A 20,937-nucleotide genomic window follows, 5' to 3' on the forward strand; every position below is an offset into this window, starting at 1 on the left:
GGGGAACAGAGGTGAATAAGTCTGGTGAGCTAGAAACCTTTGATTCTAGGAAACTCAGATAAGTCAGTAGCTTTGTGAGCACTGAATGTGACTGGGTTTTGGAGCCCAGTGTGTATTTTTACTTGTCCGCCGGGTGCAAACTAGAATTAAAGACTATGGCCCACCAGTTTTTGGCTCCGTTGTTTCTTTACCGACTGTCCGAATCCAATGCGAACCTGCATGGGCCAGGCTGCTGTGATGGTGGCCCTGGCCACTGGCTTTACAGATGGATTCACAAGGAACTGATAAAAGCATGCCTCTTGAGAAGAGTAATTAAATGGCTAAAGACATCGTGGAGTGAACACTTTGCACCATGTTTCACTTCACAAGTTCTGAATTTTATACTATGTGCATGTACATAAAATTACACAAGTCCACATATAAAGATCAAATGTTTATTGTTTTTGTCCAGAGTTATAGATAGTTCTCAACAAACTATAAAAGGATCAGTTATCAAGGAAAAGGTAAAAACACAGTTCTTACATATGTGTAATGTGTGTTCACATTATACTGAGATTTGTTCTTTTACTATAACTCAGTAAGAAACTTCACATATACTATAACTCAAAGATTTTTGAAGATCCGTAGTTTCTGCTTTATGAGTATTGGCTGTCGTGAAAAAAAGGGCATAACGTCTTTTTCAACACAAGTTTCAGGAAGAGATAGTTCTGTAGTGCCGTGTATATTGATTTGAAAATCACTGTTTTCCAGTTTTTACAGTCTTGTAAGTAAAAACAAAATTTAAGCCTAAACAACATTTCCATCTTTCTTATTTGCTTACATGGAAATTACAGAACTCAAAACATAGTTCCTGAAAGAACAGCAAGAGTCAGGGAACATGACTGGGAAATACATAAAGTATAAATCCCTCTCCTCTTCCAAAGTACACAAAATCTTCTTAGTGTTAAACAGGACGAACTTCACAGTAACAGACACAAGGGAAAATATTTTTTGAAAAAAAAATTTTCCTTTTTCTTGTTAGCATTTTAAAAAATAAAATGTCTTTTCTGACTTTGTTTTGAGAACTACTTTTATTTTTTCTCCAAAGGGAGGTTATGTGCTGTATCAGTAGTGCCTCTATATTTAAAGTGTTCCAAAAGCGAAATTATCTTCTTTAAGCAAAGCTTCTAAATAACTGTCAATCTGCTGCAGGTCTCCTACTGGGCTTCCCTGGAAAAGAAAAGCAACCATCAGAGCAGGGAGAGAAGCTGCAGGGTTTATTCCTATGATCTGGGTGGCCCCTGATAACATGATTCATGTAGCAACACAACACACCTTGTATTTGAATAATCCTTTTAACCTTTCAAAATGTTTTCACACTTAATCTCATTTACGCTGGCAAGTAGTTAGCAAGTTGGATCATTTTTTCTTCTTTAGTGGAGGTTAATTTAACTGTTGTTGTTTTTTTCCTTCCACTGAATTACCTGTCATATTTCTAAAGTGCTCCTTCACCCCAATTTCATTTTTCTGTGTTATAAGTTCTCATCTCCCATTTTAGGAATTCAAGAATTTTTTATTTTTTGCATTTTTCTGAGGTTGGAAACAGGGAGACAGTCAGACAGACTCCCGCATGCGCCCAACCAGGATCCACCCAGCATGCCCACCAGGGGGTGATGCTCTGCCCATATTGGGCGTTGCTCTGCCACAATCAGAGCCATTCTAGTGCCTGAGGCAGAGGCCACAGAGCCATCCTCAGCGCCCGGGCCAACTTTGCTCCAGTGGAGCCTCGGCTGTGGGAGGGGAAGAGAGAGACAGAGAGGAAGGAGAGGGGGAGGGGTGGAGAAGCAGATGGGCGCTTCTCCTGTGTGCCCTGGCCGGGAATCGAACCCGGGACTCCTGCACACCAGGCCGACGCTCTACCACTGAGCCAACTGGCCAGGGCCAGGAATTCAAGAATTTTTAGCCTTAAAGGTAAAACAGATGTGTAGGAAAATTCTGACTTCTGTTCCTCCCCTTTCCTGGGCAGCATCCCCTCCTGCAATGCTTGGTTTGTTGCCCGCATCTGCTCCCTTCCCCACTCCCTCCACCTCTGAGTTAATTTCATGCTCCCCTCCCCTGGGCTCTCCTTCCATGAACAGCTGGACAAATGCTTCTTTATTGGCCTAAATCTCTCTCCCTTCAGGCCCAACCAGGGGATCGACCCACTCTCCAACTGAGCTGATGGAAAAGAGAAGTTTTAGGAAGAACCTTCCAGAAACAATCTCCATTTTATTATTGTTTCCAATGAGTGTCTGGCACCACCATCCGAGTTTCTGCAGCCTCAATAAATGTGTTCCATTCACTGCGCTTCTCTTTGCTCCCTCTGCCCTGGATTTTCTCAGTTCTCAATGAGGCTGAATTGTATTATGTTCCAGCTTTATGACTGGGGACCCTTGTTCCTGAAAGAAAAGTTTCCACAATATTGATCTTCACCTAATTTCCCAAATATTCACTGACCCGGAGGAGTACTCAGTGTGGCTCTTTCTGGCTCTGACCACTCTCGGCCTTTTGGTCCGGTCTAGTCCTCCGGCCACTGCCCTCCACCTGGTGGACTAGACTTCCTCCTAAGACTTCAGGTGGGTTCCCAGCTCCATCAGCCACGAGACCCAAAAGGAGCTCCACTCACATCCCACTCTTACAGCAGTAAGTAAATTTGAATAATAAGCTTATGTAGTATTGTTAACAGAAACATGAATATAATTACCATTATGTGAAAAAAGCATTAATTGTCCTTTCATATTTTAATAATGAACATTTTAACTGTTGCTTAGACCACCCAAGGGGGAGGGTAGGTCTCTTCTCTTTTAGCTATATACTTCAATTAAGCAATATTCCCTGTGTTTAATTTTCAATTCAATATAAGAGAAATCCCAGAGAAACCAAACTATGGGGTTTTTTTTGGAAGGAGGAATGGACTATCAACCTGAAATGTTCACAGCCAGGACAGCAACCGAGGCAGTCTGGCTTCAAAGTTCACGTCTCTCGCCAAACCTCTCCATGGGCAAGACAAACCTCCTGTGGGGGCCTGACAGGAAAGACCCAGGATGTGGGGTCTGGTCAACAACACAGACTGCAGAGGCAGTCCAGCTCCCACGCCCTTCTGGGCTGCCTGACTCAGCTCCAGTTCCCATGCCTTTCCAGGGCAGCCATGCCTTTCCGAGCTGCCTGACTGACTCAGCAAGGACATCACCTCACTGATGGAATGTTATTGGCCCCAGGTTGCTATTGTCCCTGACATCACCTCACTGATGGAATGTTATTGGCCCCAGGCTGCTATTGCCCCTGAGCACTGTGTCTACCGCGCTAGCACTGCTGGGTTAGAACGGCATGAAATGAAAAACGACAGGACCACAGGAGGGAGGAATGAGGAACGAAGGAATAAAGCATTGCAGCACGTCTCAGATTCCTCTGGCTCCTCGTGCTTTCTTCACCTTGGGGATCTCACTGACTAAGCCTTCCTTTGCGGAGCCGGTGGGTTCCAACGTCTGGCACAACAAACAAGATGTCCATTGACACCTCCAATCCTCCAGTCAGGGCTTTCTGTAGGGGACTCAGCTCCTGCCCTCTCACCTTCCATGGCCCAGGAAGGTCTTCTCTCTGTTTCAGATGAGGGTCTATTCTGAGGAAAATGCCTGTGCTTCCTGGACTCACTGGTGGTTTCTCAATTTATTTCTAACATTTACAGAAAGTCTTTTCCATCTTGGCTGTATGTTTTAATTTTTGATGTACGTTACCTAACATTTCTATATGCTATAACAGAAGATGAACCTTTCCTCAGTTACTCAATCTCATAGAGGCCAATTCTTTATGCATTAAAATATACAAACAAACAACACGGACAATAATTCATATTTACATGATGTTTCCTGACCACTCCAATCTAGCCTCTAAGCCTAGAACAGTCAATTCTTACGAATGTATTAGGATAAAAAATAAATTAACATAGTTTGCTGTCTGAAAAAACTTAGGAAAATTTTTTTATTGGAAACATGCTATCAAGGAGAACTGAGGGTGATCAAACTATACCAACAGCACAAGCAAAGATTCTGATTTTGTTAAGAGAAACAGTAATAAATCTTTTAAAAATGTTCCAGTATATATACTTTCAAAGTTCACTTCTTTATGGTTTCAATATCTTGATAAGAAGAGTAAAGACATGGTTAGTGACTAGTCCAAGGTCAATAAATGTTTGTTAGTGTTAGGAGAGGAGACTAGCTGAGTGCTCTTTGCACAAAGCATATTTGTACTACACAAATAAAATCTTATCACTGGCCCTGGTAGGTTTGCTCAATGGATAGAGCATTGGCCCCAGACGCGTTGCTGGGTGGATCCTGGTCAGGGCACATGTGGGAGTCTTTCTATCTCCCCTTCTCTCACTTTAAAAAAAAAAATCTCATCACTTACCAGCTTAAGTTTCTGCAACAGTACTGCTGTTTTGACACGAAGATCATTCAGTTTAGCTTCAGTAGCTTTTCTTTTATATTCACATTGCACCAGAGATATTTCTTTGATCACTGCTGTTATATTAGTTTCATAGATAATAGACTGCACTTTTCTCTTTAGTTCTTTTTCATATTGGGCCATATAAACATTCTGAATCTGGGAAAGTTTTTAAAAACAATTTTAGAGTATTCTTAAATTTTACTTTGCCCTCTAATATCAGAAAACAATTACATATTTTAATTATGTACATATATACCAAGTATCAACTCCTTATGTACATACTATCATGCTTCATAAACTTAAAGAACTTACAATCTGATAGAAGAGGAAAAGAAAGAAGAAAAATGTACAATAGTCCAGTAACTATAATATAAGGACAAGAGAGACAGGCCACTGCGTTCCCTTCCTCTGGAATGGGGAAGGAACCTAGTAACTGTTGAATTTATTCTCCCACCAGTGATACCGGATTATTCAAGGCACCAAGGAGGCAGGTAACCTTCTCTCCACAGAACCCGTAGACAATGACAGAATGGCCAGCCACTCAGGGCTTTCATGAAATATAATGTATTGTTTACAACTCGTCTGTAGCACGCACTTGAAAAGCAGACGCTGGATGCAGGAAGAGGAGCTCCTGTTCTGTTACTCTCTGGGTTTCCTTTCCTGATGTGAGGAGTGCAGTCATATACTAACACATATGACCTTGGCTAATTCAAGAGTCTTGGTTGTTTTCCAAGCGCTCATGTTGTGCTTAGAACACTCACAGAATAGGAATAGGAAAAGAGGACAAATGTTTTCATTCCAAAACGACATGAACTTCTTGTATCAATATTGTGAGAGGGCCAGGGGATGATCTGAGAAAAGAGATACACATGGCAAATTCTGTTTTGATAATCCTTTGAATGTTTCTCTAATGAGATTTCTGTGCTCTAACATGGCTGGGTTCCCAGGAAAATTATAAAGTAGCTTTGTCTTCGATTTCTACCCTTCTTCCTCCTTCCTCTTCCACCCAAATCCACAAAAATGTGCAGGCCCTTCCCAAACATTGTTCACATGGTTCCTTTTCAACTCATTGACCTCATCTTGAATTGGTCCTCTTTCTATAAAATCTTTTTATTTTTTTTGGATTTTTCTGAAGTGAGAAGCAGGAAGGCAGAGACAGACTCCTGCATACACCCGACCGGGATCCACCCGGCATGCCTACTAGGGGGCGATGCTCTGCCCATCTGGGCCACTGCTCCATTGCAACCAGAGCCATTCTAACGCTTGAGGCAGAGGTCATGGAGCCATCCTCAGTGCCCGGGCCAGCTTTGCTCCAATGGACCCTTAGCCATGGGAGGGGAAGAGAGAGACAGAGAGGAGAGGGGGAAGGATGGAGAAGCAAATGGGTGCTTTTCCTGTGTGCCCTGGCTGGGAATCGAACCTGGGACTTCCACACGCCAGGCTGATGCTCTACCACTGAACCAACTGGCCAGGGCCTCTATAAAATCTTTTAAACAAACAAACAAAACCCCTAAATATACATATTAAGTTCTGTTTAATAGACATTCACTAACTATTTTCTAAATTCAAAGTACTTAATTTAAATACAAAAATAAGGTTCAGTCTTAACCCTCAAGAAGCTTCTAGTCTATGGTGTGAGATAATACAAGTAACTGCAAATATTATGTCATAGGAGAGAAAGTGTAATTGTGCCCCCAGATATTAGTGAGGCACAGATATTAGAGTTGAGAGAAGGGTGTGAACTTTCCATTAAATTAAGAACATTAAAATCCTAACAAAAGTTCCTGCCTTAGATTTGTCACTAGTTTATCCCCCAATTATTTATTCTTTTCATGTGCTATTAACTCCGAGAAATATTTGGGACTAGAGACCTAAATACCACTCCACAGTGGCAAACACTGGCCCCAACATATGCGCACACATACGCACACACACACAAAGTGGTCTGTTATATTTATTTATTTATTTATTTATTTATTTATTTTGTATTTTCTGAAGTTGGAAACGGGGAGGCAGTCAGACCGACTCCTGCATGCGCCCAATCGGTTTCCACCTGGCATGCCCACCAGGGGGCAATGCTCTGCCCATCTGGGGCGTTGCTCTGTTACGACCAGAGCCATTCTAGTGCCTGAGGCAGAGGCCATGGAGCCATCCTCAGCGCCCGGGCCAATTTTGTCCAATGGAGCCTCAGCTGCACGAGGGGAAGAGAGAGACAGAGAGGAAGGAGAGGGGGAGGGGTGGAGAAGCAGATGGGTGCTTTTCCTGTGTGCCCTGGCTGGGAATCGAACCTGGGACTCCTGCACACCAGGCCAACGCTCTACCACTGAGCCAACTGGCCAGGGCCCAAAGTGGTCTGTTAAAGGAGAGACTTGTGAGGTTTGTAGACTGCCACATAAATAAATTTTAGATATTTAGAGTCTTAAACTTCCTGGAAACTTGTGTGAGGCAACAGGAATTGAACTCAGAAAGCCTTGACCTAACTCTGCCTATTTACTTTATTTCCTGAGTTCTAGGCCTCATTCTTGCAGGAATACATCAAGCTCATTCTTGTCTCAACCGTTCACCCCTGATATTTTTCTCTGTTTGGTAAGTTTGGCCCCAAATGTAGACAAGGCTGCCTGACTCTTTGCCTCAGGGTCTGGATTGGAACAGGACTCAGACAGGCTGTGCTCACCTGCAGAGCCCCCTCCGCAGTGCCCACCATCCCTGCACAGTCATTTTGTGGCACATCCTATCAGATGTTTATTTATTTACGTGTTAGTATCTATCATGATGTGACACTGCATTATGGGGTTTTTTTTGTTGTTGTTTTTTTAATTTTTTTTTTTGTGTGTGTATTTTTCTGAAGCTAGAAACGGGGAGAGACAGACAGACTCCCGCATGCGCCCGACCGGGATCCACCCGGCACGCCCACCAGGGGGCGACGCTCTGCCCACCAGGGGGCGATGCTCTGCCCCTCCGGGGCGTCGCTCTGCCACGACCAGAGCCACTTGAGCGCCTGGGGCAGAAGCCAAGGAGCCATCCCCAGCACCCGGGCTATCTTTGCTCCAATGGAGCCTTGCTGCGGGAAGGGAAGAGAGAGACAGAGAGGAAGGAGAGGAGGAGGGGTGGATAAGCAGATGGGCGCTTCTCCTGTGTGCCCTGGCCGGGAATCGAACCCGGGACTTCTGCATGCCAGGCTGACGCTCTACCACTGAGCCAACCGGCCAGGGCTGTTTTTTTTTTTTTTTGTTTTTTTTTTGCATTATGTTTTATATGTATCTATCCCCTTCTCTAGGAGGTAACCTTAATGTAAAATAAACAATTGGTTTTGTTCACTTCTGTGAACATTTCTAATGCCTGCCACACAGAGAGCCCTAAACAGGGGAGATCAGAGAGCCGATATATAGCATTCACAGCAGGGGGATTTCAGACACATGGGCCAATCCTGCTTTGACATCCAGGCTGTATTCTGATATCGTGGAGTTCTGAGTATCTCCTTTTGAACATCTTCAACTCAATCGACACGAAGTTGATGACTGACAACTAAGGCAACAACCATCTCCTCCGGGAAAGCTTCACAGATGCTTCCTGTGGAGGCTTCAGACAAACTCAGAGTGTAACATTCCCATGGTTAGCAGGTGGACTGGGGTAAAAAATTCAATATTTGAATTTTTGTCTTGGAATAAGGACAAGGCCAGACAATTCAGCGGTCACCAGCCATTTATACTTTTTAGTCCTCAAAACTTTAGAATTTTATAAGTTTTGCCTTCATAAATAATAGCTACAAAACACTTTTTAAAATATAAGCAAAAATAAAATTTAAAAGAAATATCAAATATTAAAAACATTATTTAGAAAAAAACAAGAGTATTGCTCATCAACAATGAAAAGGGATACATTATTGACACATTTGAATGGATCTATGGCAGTGGTCCCCAACCCCCGGGCCACGGACCGGTACCAGTCCATGGGCCATTTGGTACCAGTACGCAGAGAAAGAATAAATAACTTACATTATTTCCATTTTATTTATATTTAAGTCTGAACAATGTTTTATTTTTAAGAAATGACCAGATTTCCTCTGTTACATCCGTCCAAGACTCACTCTTGACGCTTGTCTCGGTCACGTGATACATTTATCCATCCCACCCTAAAGGCCGGTCCATGAAAATATTTTCTGACATTAAACCTGTCCGTGGCCCAAAAAAGGTTGGGGACCACTGATCTAAGGGGCACTACACTGAGTGAATAAAGGCAATCATGGAGTGACACATACTGGATGGTCTGTTTCTGTAACATTCCTAGAATGACAATATTATACAGATGGAGAACAAGTTAGTGGTTGCCAGGAATTGGGCATATTCGTGTATGGGAGGTAGGACTATAAAGGGACAGCACAGGAAGATTTAGTGGAGATTACACAAATCTGCATATATGATAAAATGAAACACATTCTACCAATTTCTATTTCCTGGTTTTGATATTATACTCTAGTTATACAGTATAATTATGTAAGATGTAAGATCTGGGTGAAGGGTACGTAGGACCTCTGCTATTTTGTAAATTTCTGTGTATCTATACTTACTTTAAAATAAGTTCAAAAGACACTGTCAATATGGTATGACTTTAAACTGTTTACAGAGCACATTACATTCCAAGTCTTATTTAGTCTCTCTATTCACTGTCCTGTAACCAGCAAAGTATATTTCCTGTAAATACCACCAACCTGTTTCCTGATTTACTCTTCTGCCTTTCTCAGGCTAATGTCTCCAGGTGGTTTCCATAAAAGGAAGCAATTTTGACACTTTTTAGAACTCAATATAAAAGGACTTCAAGTTGTATCAACATTGTTATTTAGGTGACTAGAGAATTGTAACAAGATGAGAGGCTTAGTTCTGCTGGATAAACTTACTCTTGCAGAGGTATTTGTGGCAGATCAAAAATGGAATCCTTCCCAAACTACATTAATTCAGAACGGAATTAAGATTTGAAAGAAAGATATTCAGTTGAGATTTGAATTTTCTGCCTTAAATTTCAAAAGTCAGAGCTCTAGAGTTCTGGAATCCTAGCAAGTATGCATAAAATAAAACAGGCCCACAAGATTGTAGGTTTCGTACCATATTTACAGGGATATGCATGTGAGTGTTTATGTGGGCAGTCTCTACAGCAGAAACAATCAACTTTGATTCAGCACACAAACAGTAAGATTCAGATGCATTCAAAGGTACTGACTAAATGCCACCAGGAAACAGTTTGGTGAGAGAGGATTGTTAACTTCAAAGATTCTATAATCTAGTTGGAGAAAAAAACAAAAACAAAACCAGATACAGCTAAAATAGAAGGCAGAAAATTTAATGCTAAAATCAAGTTCTGAGGCTCTCTCGGAGCACAGAAAGTCAATATTCATTTCCCTTGGACAGACTACGCAAGGCTTGATGTAAAGGCAATACTGACCAGATTCCACATGGGGTGGGTAGGATTTCAAGAGGCCAAACATGGACTGGGAGTGTAGCTAGAGCATTCTGTGGGACAGCATGGGGAGAGGCTCAGAGGCAAGCCAGTCTAGTGGGTTGAAGCAATTCCCCCACTTGGATGGACCACATGGCTTGTGAGAGGAAAAGATAAAAGATGGTGGTTTAGCTCAGGTTGTGCAAGACCACCAATGCTGTACTGACTCCCTGATGGCTTCAGGAGCAGGTGTGAAAACCACTCCTGTGGTCAGCGTGAGGTGGCCGAAGAAGTCTGTGAGTTCTCAAGAGTCCTCCTGTGCTTGGATATGGCTTTCTTCATTAAAAGTACACACCTTAAAATAAGTTGCATAATTTGTCCTCTACCTGGATTTCAAAAAGTGATTTGAATAGATTTTATAACTCCCACCTAAAGCTAACAATCATTAATGAAGTCTTTAAGACCAAGCTGTTTCATGTTAGGGGAGTCATGATTCCAACTGTTTTTGTTCTGCTTCCAACATCTCAGTTTCAACAGGAACTCATGGTCTTCTGACTATTTCGCTTCGATTCTTTGAATCTCACTTGCCCCGAACATTAGGGCATTCTAGTTATCATTTATGCTAGTACATTTCACCCTGAATAAACACTTCTCTTATTCAGTCTGGCCCCCAAGACCAAAAAAATTGGCTCCCTTGCTGCTAGTATAGACACTAAAAATATATCATTTAGAAACAGACATGAAAGTCATATATAAGTTTGGGTAAATAGATGTATGACAATTTAATTCTAGGCAAATTCCTAACTTTTATATGTAACTGTTTTTTAATTTTTTTTTTTTTTTGTATTTTTCTGAAGCTGGAAATGGGGAGAGACAGTCAGACAGACTCCCGCATGCGCCCGACCAGGATCCACCCGGCACTCCCACCAGGGGCGCCGCTCTGCCCACCAGGGGGCGATGCTCTGCCCCTCTGGGGCGTCGCTCTGCCATGACCAGAGCCACTCTAGTGCCTGGGGCAGAGGCCAAGGAGCCATCCCCAGCGCCCGGGCCATCTTTGCTCCAATGGAGCCTTGGCTGCGGGAGGGGAAGAGAGAGACAGAGAGGAAGGAGGGGAGGTGGGGGGTGGAGAAGCAAATGGGCACTTCTCCTATGTGCCCTGGCCGGGAATCGAACCCGGGTCCCCCCCACGCCAGGCCGATGCTCTACCGCTGAGCCAACCGGCCAGGGCTTTAACTTTTTTTAAATCAAATTTTACCTGAAACATATGTACTTAATCACCCCATTAAATTTAATTTCTTAAAAAAAATCATTTGAACAATAAAATATAAGTAAATAAAATAAATTAAAATTTTATTGGGGTGAACTGATTAACATAATTATGCAGGTTTCAGGTGCCCAGTTCTACACCACATCTCTGTGCACTGGACTGTGTGTTCAGCAGCCCCAAGTCAAGTCTTCGTCCATCATGATTTAATCCCACTAAACCCTCCTCCACCCCCCACCCCTGGAAATCACTACACTGTTCTCTGTGTCCATAAGCTTTCCTTTTCTTTTTATCTCTTTCTTTCTTCCCCCTCCATTTTTTTTTGATTATAGTGTAACTATTTAAATCAGAATTCCCTAACCAGTAGACGCAGATAAGTGAGAAGATCCAGAGCGTTACTGATAATTCTTCAAGCTGACTGCCACAGACACAGGTGGGACATTTCCTGATGGGACACTAAACCTGCCTACCACATGCACATACCTCCCTCTGACACTTCACTGTCAGCATCTCCCCGGATACATCTATCTCATCACATAATGTCAAGGTGTCCAGTAAGTAAACAATTATTATTCCATATCATCAGGCTGGAGAAGATGTAGTATACCTATTGCAAGTCATACATGCAAACTCGATCACAAGGCTAAAGTATTTCCATCTGGATAAGAATAAGATGGAAGAAGTGGTATAGTAAAAAGAGCTCTGAAGTGGGACAAATCTCGATTTCAACCTGAAATCTGCTTGCATTGTGACACTGAAACATTACACTGGGGAATCATTTTTTTTTTTTCATTTTGTGTTGCATGAGGTTTTAGAACTGTTTCTATATATTTCTACACCACTGATTCCAAAAATCTCAAATCCGTTTTTTGGTGCATGCTCGAGTTTTTTTGCAATTTTTTCTTTTTGTTACAGTTAATGGCAAGAATTGGTTTTTAAATTGGAGTTAAAGGGCAACGACTCTAAGACTGAACATAACCACAAGGCAATTAATGTTTTACAAACATCACTTTTACATAATCTTAGTTGTTCTTAAATGTAAAAAATATTATCTGATAAAAACACTCTCTTATTTTAAGATTGAATCATGGCTTCTTCGAGTAGACGTAAATGTAAGAATAGTCCTGACACCTTCTGTTATATATGTGGCTGTTACACACTTCAATGTCAAAGGCTCAATATTTCATCATTTGTGACACGTGCATATATTGCCTATTTTCAAGTTCCCCTTGGAGATCCAGACAAAAATTGGGCTCCTTATATTGTGTGGCATAATTGTAAGGAAATGCTTCATGACTGGTCAATAGGAAAATGCAAAGGAATGCCTTTTGGTATTCCCATGGTTTGGTGTGAACCTAAGGACCACAGCAGTGACTGTTATTTCGGTCTGATCCATACAAAGGGCATCGGCAAGAAAAAACAGCATATGATCGCATATCCTAATATTCCTTCAGCAATACGACCTATCCCACATTCTGAGACACTCCCAGTTCCAGTTTTCACTGGTTTTATTTCTTCTAAGGATGAAGAAAGTGAACATGGTGATCAAGTGTATTTTGATAAGATGCATGAGGAAATGGTTGTAGAATCTAAAGGGTCTTCTTCTAATGCCAAGCAGTCATTAACCCCTCAGCAGTTTAGCCAACCAGAATTGAATGACTTAGTAAGAGATTTGGGCCTATCAAAGAAAGCAGCTGAGTTATTAGCCTCCAGGCTTCAAGGAAAGAATGTACTTCACTGGTCAGCTAAAGTATCCCATTTCAGGAAGTGTGAACAAATTTTTGTGGACTTTTTTTCCAAAGACAAACACTTTGTTTACTGTCATGATATCAGTAGTCTTCTCAGCCAGCTGGGTGTTACCACTTACAGTCCAATAGAATGGTGGCTGTTTCTTGACACCTCTAAACGGAGTCTGAAATGTGTTCTCCTACACAACGGTAATGTGTATGCAGCGATTCCAATTGGTTATTCAACTCATCTGTGAGAAGATTATAATGACATAAAAATTGTCCTCAACTTTCTGAAGTATGAGGAGCATAACTGAATCATTTGTGTGGATCTTAAAATGGTAAATCTCCTGCTAGGACAACAGAGAGGTTTCACAAAGTATCCTTACTTTCTGTGTTTGTGGGACAGCTGAGCTCGGGAGAAACACTGGACACAGAAGGAGTGGCCGAAACATGAAACTCTGGAAGTAGGGATGTGAAATATTGTGAATGAACCTTTAGTTAATCGAGACAGGATCATTTTTCCCTCACTTCAAATCAAACTTGGCTTAATGAAGCAGTTTGTTCAGGCTTTGAATAGAGAAAGTGAATGCTTTCTACATATTATTTCTGCTTTTCCTGCCTTGTCTTTCGAGACGATAAAAGCAGGTGTATTCAATGGACCTCAAATTCGAACCTTCATACGTGATGAAGAATTTTCCAGGAAGATGAATAAGGAGGAGAAAGCAGCATAGCAGTCTTTTGTGGCAGTTACAAAGAACTTCCTTGGCAACATAAAAGCAGAAAACTATGAACTTCTCTGGTTCAAAGGATGGTGTTGGCTTTCCGCAGCATTGGATGTAACATCAGTGTTAAGATTCACTTCCTGAACAGTCACCTTGATAAGTTTCCCGAAAATCTTGGAGCTGTTAGTGATGAGCAGACTACTGCTGGAGCATCAAACGAGATTTTCCTCAACAAGTACACAAATGCAAGAGCTACAAAGGCAAATTTTTGCCTGAATAGAATTTAAATAAGTTTTGCTCAAATTTTATGATGAAAATAACTGTTTTAATATGTTCTGTTTTGAAATTGTAGACAAATTCTGATGTAATCATATCTTTTAGTGTATTAGTGTATTTACTGCATTATATATTGATAAATTATTATATTCGCACAAAGATCATGTCCAAGAAGACATTCGACTTTAGGGGTCAGGAACCTTTTTGGCTGAGAAAGCCATGAATGTCACATATTTTAAAATGTAATACAACAACCTGTGTACGTTATGCATTATCCAATAAAAATTTGGTGTTGTCCCGGAGGACAGCTGTGATTGGCTCCAGCCACCCGCAACCATGAACATGAGCAGTAGGAAATGAATGGATTGTAATACATGAGAATGTTTTTATATTTTTAACATTATTATTATTTTTTATTAAAGATTTGTCTGCAAGCCAGATGAAGCCATCAAAAGAGCCACATCTGGCTCCCGAGCTATAGGCTCCCAACCCGTTCTACTTCATTATGTTAAACTAAATGTTGAAAATTTTACAGTAAGATGAAAACCTAAAATCTTGAATTGCAAAAAAACTGTAGCTTACAGAGAAAAACTAATGTCAGATTTGGGATCAGCACACTCGAATTAGATAAGAGCAAGTGTTTTTGTGTATGCAACAAAAATTTTGTTCCGACCTTGGCCAGTTGGCTCAGTGGTAGAGCGTCGGCCTGGCATGCAGGAGTCCCGGGTTCGATTCCTAGCCAGGGCACACAGGAGAAGTGCCCATCTGCTTCTCCACCCCTTCCCCTCTCTTTCCTCTCTGTCTCTCTCTTCCCCTCCCGCAGCCGAGGCTCCATTGGAGCAGGGGTGGCCCGGGTGCTGAGGATGGCTCTGTGGCCTCTGCCTCAGGCGCTGGAGTGGCTCTGGTCATAACAGAGCGACGCCCCAGAGGGGGAGAGCATCGCCCCCTGGTGGGCATGCTGGGTGGATCCCGGTCAGGCGCATGTGGGAGTCTGTCTGACTGCCTCCCCGTTTCCAGCTTCGGAAAAATGAAAAAAATAAAAAAATTTTAAAAAAATTTTGTTCCCCAGTGTTATCTTTCTAACTCTATTTCCTCATTATTAACATGGACAGAGTGGCACATACCTCTCAAAGTTGCTGTGAAAGTTTGTTAAATGAGTTTGTTAACGTATATAAAAAGCCTACCTAGTTCAGTGTAGCTCTCGTAGCTTTTTTTTTTAAACTTTTATTTAGAGAAAGGCAGGGTGAGAGAGACAGAAAGACAGGAACACTGAGCTGTACTGTACGTGTTCTGATCAAGGATTGAACCAGCAGACTCTGTGCTTTGGGACCATGCTTCAACCAACTGAACTATCCAGTCAGGGCTTCTAGTACCTCTTGATCAATGACAGTTTTACATTCACTGATGATAATATTACTGTTAAAATAGAGTCAAAAATATATTGGAAGAATACTTAGTCTTCTTAATTCTAGTTTGGAAATGTTGACAAGTCTTCAAGCTGAAAATATTCAATTACAGTGGTACCTTGAGATACCAACAAATCAACATACAAATTTTTTTAAGATACGAGCTGCAACTTGGTCCATATTTTTGTTCAAGATCCGAGTGAAATTCTGAGATACGAGTCATGATTTGGGAAGCTGCCGCTATTGGCACGTTGGCTCACAGGTCCAGTATTGGCAGTTTGATATATGAGATGATTGACTTACAAGCTCGGTTACAGAATGAATTAAATTCGTATCTCAAGGTACCACTGTACTGCTTTTTCAGCAAGACATTATTCAGAAAATAAACTCACTTTTCAGTTGAACAATGATGAGAAACTAAGACCTACTATAAAGCCAGTATCCACGGACACCATCATAGCCACCTGGCCCATGCAGGTTCTCATTTGATTCAGACAGATGGTAATGAAACAATGGAGCCAAGAACTGGTGGGCTATTACATTTAATCCTAGCTTGCACCCAGAGGGCAAGAAATACCCACAGTGGGAAAACACTTCCCTTTCCATTCAGAGCTCCCAAAGCCACTGACTTATCTGAGTTTCCTAGAATCAAAGGTTTCTAACCTCACCAGCCTTATTCACCTCTGTTCCCCATCTCCTTCTCTCTGCACAAATTCTGCACAAACTGACTTCTCCTTAGCACCCCACCATCTTGGCTGCTTCTCCTCTCTTCCACATAGCCTTTCTCTGCTCTCCTCTCTGCTCTCCCTAGAACGTAATCACTCTTCCCCCAGAACGTTATCTCTCTTCCTTTTAAAACCTTTTTGTGCGAAAGCCCTCCCCCAACACATATTAACATAATCACTCCCATCCCAAGCAAGAGGGCAACTAATATTATCACCAGGGTGATGGGCTTCCACATGGGCAGTGCCATCTTTAACAAAGTAAGCATAATATATTTTATCTGCCCAACACCTACAATATGTCTTCATTTGTGTTTATCACAGTCCAGTAGCCACTTAATTAGAAACATCAGAGGCAAATATATCAACAGAGTTTTAAATTTAGGCATACTCTAAAATTCAAATACAGCATTTCTAAGAAGAAATCTGACTTAGGTTCTAATTTTCATTTCAGGTTTGCCTAGTTATATGTCTTTGAGAACTTACTTCATAATTCCATTTCATTTATAAAATCAGGTTATTTCTTTCCTTTTTTTTTTTAGTAAGAGACAGAAAGACAGAGATAGACAGAGAGACAGGAAGAGTAGAAGATGAGAAGCATCAACTTGTAGTGCTTTTATTTTAGTTGTTCATTGATTACTTCTTACACATGCCTTTACAGGGGGGCTCCAGCTGAGCCAGTGACCCCTTGCTCAAGCCAGCAACCTTGGGCTTCAAGCCAGTAACCTCTGGCTCAAGCCGGTGACTGGGACCATGTTTATGATCCCAAACTCAAGGCAGTGAATCCAGGCTCAAGCCAGAGACCTTGGGGTTTTGAACCTGGGACCTCAGCACCCCAGGTTGATGCTCTATCCATTGCGCCACCACCAGTTAGGCAATTACTTAAAGACTCAAAATGTCACATTTCCAGTACAAATAATAGTCCAACTCCAAGTGTCTCAAACTTTTTTGCTGTGTGTTGGTCAAATAAGTTTGTAAATATGATATATATGTTTGCTCGCTGTTGGGCAGATAAAATATATTATGCTCACTTTGTTAAAGATGGCGCTGCCCACGTGGAAGCCATCGCCCAGATGATATTAATGTGTGTTGGGGGCGGCCTGTGGGCAGACAGGATCCTTGTAGCCTGGGGCTTGGTTTTAGGACTAAGCCTTTCCCACCCTTTTTGATGCACTCTCATGAGGAATCCCATTATGCCTTAGATAAGTGACTTTGTATCAGAGACTTCCTTGTTTGTATATTGGATTAAAGGTTTTTATTTCTACACTATAAACTGGGGCAGACTGGGAGCTTGCTCTCTCGGTTCCTGAGATTAGCATTAGAGAGGAGAGCAGAGGAAGGCCATATGGAGGAGGCTAGGAGAAGCAGCCAAAATGGTGGAGTGCTAAGTGAGAAGCCAGTTTGTGCAGGGAGAAGGAAGGAGACGGGGAACAGAGGTGAATAAGTTTGGTGAGTGTTGGGCAGATAAAATGTATTATGCTCACTTTGTTAAAGAGGCCGTTGCCCAGGTGATATTAATGTGTGTTGGGGTGGGCTAAAGGCAGGCAGAATCCTTGTAGCCTGGGGCTTGGTTTTGGGATTAAGCCTTTCCTACCCTTTTTGGTGTAAGGTGGTACAATCCTATCATGCCTCAGAGAAGTGACTTTGTATTAAGAGACTTCCCTATTATGTATATTGGATTAAGGGTTTGGATTTCTACACTATAAAATGGGGGCAGAACGGGACTTGGCTCTTGGTTCCTGAGGTTAGCATGAGAGAGCAGAGAGAATAGAGCCAGCAGCGGGAGGAGGCCACGTGGAGAAGGCCAGGAAAAGCAGCCAAGATGGCGGAGTGCTGAGTGAGATGCCAGTTTGTACAGAGTTTGTATCTGGGATAAGGAAGGAGATGGGGAACTGAGGAGAATAAGGTTGGTGAGCTAGAAACCTTTGATTCTAGGAAACTCGGATAAGTCAGTGGCTTTGTGAGCACTGAGTGTGACTGGGTTTTGGAGCCCAGTGTGTATTTTTACTTGCCCGCCGGGTGCAAGGTAGGATTAAAGGTTATGGCCCACCAGTTTTTGGCTCCATGGTTTCTTTACCGACTGTCCAAATCCAATGCGAACCTGCAAGGGCTGGGCTGCTGTGATAGTGGCCCCGGCCCTGCCTGCTGGCTTTAGAGTGAGCTAGAAACCTTTGATTCTAGGAAACTCAGATAAATGAGTAGCTTGTGAGCACTGAATGAGTGGGTTTTGGAGCCCAGTGTGTGTTTTTACTTTCCCACTGGGTGCAAGCTAGGATTAAAGATGATGGCCCACCAGTTCTTGGCTCCGTTGTTTCATTACCATCTGTCCGAATCCAATGTGAATCTGCATGTGAATAGCCACGATGGTGGCTCCTGGCTTTACACTCGCTTATAGTTTGCATTGGGGGACAGGCTGTAAACAGGGAGGGCTGTTATAGCTTCCCACCCTTTTGAGGAATCTCATTATGCCTCAGATGGGTGACTTTGTATCAGATACTTCTTTGTATGTATACTGGATTAAAGGTTTTGATTTCTGCACTATAAAATGGTGCAGACCAGGAGCTTGCTCTCAGCATTAGAGAGGACAGCAGAGAAAGGCCATGTGATGGAGAAGAGAGGCAGCCAAGATGGCAGAGTGCTGAAGGAGAGGTCAGTTTGTGCAGAGAGTAGGAGATGGGGAACAAAGGTGAATACGGCTGGTGAGGTAGAAACCTTTGATTTTAGGAAACTCAGATAAGTCAGTAGCTTTGTGAGCACTGAATGAGTGGGTTTTGGAGCCCAGTGTGTGTATTTCTTGTCCGCTGGGTGCTAGCTAGGATTAAAGCTAATGGCCCACCAGTTCTTGGCTCTGTTGTTTCATTATCGTCTGTCTGAATCAAATGCAAACCTGCATGGGCCAGGCAGCTGTGATGGTGGCCATGGCTACTGGCTTTATACTGTGGAAAGAGATGAGGCAATGGCTTTGCTTATAGTTGTGGTTTTACACAACTCCAGGGGGCACCATTCACCTCCTAGACTCTATAGATCTGCATGTTGTTGTGATAGTTTTCCAGAAGATGGTTGCAAGCATTATTAAAAAACAAACCTTAGGTGATGGAGGACAATCTGACTTTGGGTGATGGGTATGCAACATAATTGAATGACAAGATAACCTAGACATGTTTTCTTTGAATATATGTACCCTGATTTATTGATGTCACTCCATTAAAATTAATAAAAATTTATTTATTAAAAGAAAAACAAACCATAAGAGCAAGTCTGAAGATCTAATTGGCTAAGCAATTCATTAAGTGGACAGCATCCTATTTAGCAACAAGAAGGGCTCTCCCAAGGGTTGTACAAAATGGAAGGCTTTTTTATAGAAAGAAAGGTGGGGCAAGGAAGCTATTAACAAAAGAAAAGAACGGATTATTTTTAGACCAAGGCATCTTTGGGGTGGGGAATAAGGGTTTTTCTTATGCAAATTGCCTTTCCTATCTATAGGGATGAGGACAGCCAACATGACAGATAATAACCTCACTGGTGTTGACCAGAAAATTCCAGATTACTAGGGAGTTGAAAACAGCAAGTAGGTCAGGTATGAAATCTAGGTTTGGTATCATGGGCTTTTACATAAATGACACTATTTTGAGCCTGTAGTTATCTCTTTAACAGTATGAGCACACAGAAGAAGACACTAATATATGTGCTAATGATGGAGCTGTTGTACCTGTCTGAGCACACACAGTCAGCAGAGATCTAACATCTCAGGATTGATCCTGGTGTCAATGAAAACTTTCAGACTGTGTGGCCTCTGTGATGAATCTGGGAACCTCTGGCTGTCCTATGTCAAAACTTGGGGATTAGTGTGTGTAAAGCCAGTAGCCGCGGCCACCATCATAGCTGCTGGCCAATGCAGGTTTGCATTTGATTTGGACAGATGGTAATGAAACAACAGAGCCAAGAACTGGTGGGCCATTATCTTTCATCCTAGCTCACACTCGGTGGGTGAGAAATACACACAGTGGGAAAACACTTCCCTTTCCATTCAGGGCTCCCAAAGCCACTGACTTATCCGAGTTTCCTAAAATCAAAGGTTTCTAGCTTACCAGCCTTATTCACCCCCCTCTGTTCTCCATCTCCTTCTTTCTGCACAAACTGGCTTCTCCTTCAACACTCGGCCATCTTGGCTGCCTCTCTCCTGCAATGCTAATTTCAGAAACTGAGAGAGTGAGCCCCCGGTCTGCCCCCATTTTATAGTGTAGAAATCAAAACTTTTAAGCCAATATAAAAATACAGAAAGGAAGTCTCTGATAGAAAATCACTTATCAGAGACATAAATGGGATTCCTCATAAGAGTGCACCACCCCACATCATGCAATAGTCAAAGGTGTTGCGAAAAGCTTAGGACTAGAAGGGTGGGAAAGGCTAGTCTTAAAACTAAGCCTTAGGCTAAAAGGACCCTGCCTGCTTACAGCCTGTCCTCCACATCAAATGCAAACTATAAGCGAGCAAACATATACATCATATTTGCAAACTTATTTGACCCACAGTGTGGGAGTTCACATCTTGGAGTCTCAGTTCCTTGAGTGTAAATTAAGAGAGTGAAGGGGATATGATTTTTAAAAGATACTTCTTTAACAGAACTGACAAATTCTAGGAACTACTCTCACCCCAGGAAATCTTCGAAAATGTGATACACTGTATTATTTGAAGACTGTAAAAAATAAAAACTACCCAGACAGGGAGAGAGAGAAGGAGAAGTAATAAAACACATCAAAATAGTAATAGCAGTGATCTTGGAATGGTTTGGAACTATGGATGATTTTTAAAATTTTTCTTTTACTTTTTTAATTAGCACTAATTATTTTTATAACATTTTTTATAATGGAAAAATATAAACTCTAAAAACTGTTGATAGGCTAATAAAAAAAAACAAACAATAAA

General features: G+C 42.0%; 1 protein-coding gene across 1 annotated transcript in view; it reads right to left on the bottom strand.

The window, feature by feature from the left end:
* Positions 1-593: 593 nt before the first annotated feature.
* The window catches only part of MORC1 (MORC family CW-type zinc finger 1), a 201,465-nt gene continuing 181,121 nt past the window's right edge, over positions 594-20,937 (bottom strand). Inside the window, exons 26-27 of the mRNA XM_066347035.1 lie at positions 4,423-4,617; positions 594-1,209 (exon numbers count right to left, since the gene is read on the bottom strand). Coding sequence (XP_066203132.1) covers positions 1,123-1,209; positions 4,423-4,617 — 282 coding nt within the window. The 3' untranslated portion in view covers positions 594-1,122. The remainder of the gene's footprint in view (positions 1,210-4,422; positions 4,618-20,937) is intronic.

This window comes from Saccopteryx leptura, chromosome 8 (assembly GCF_036850995.1).
Source record: "Saccopteryx leptura isolate mSacLep1 chromosome 8, mSacLep1_pri_phased_curated, whole genome shotgun sequence".
Lineage (NCBI taxonomy): Eukaryota > Metazoa > Chordata > Mammalia > Chiroptera > Emballonuridae > Saccopteryx > Saccopteryx leptura.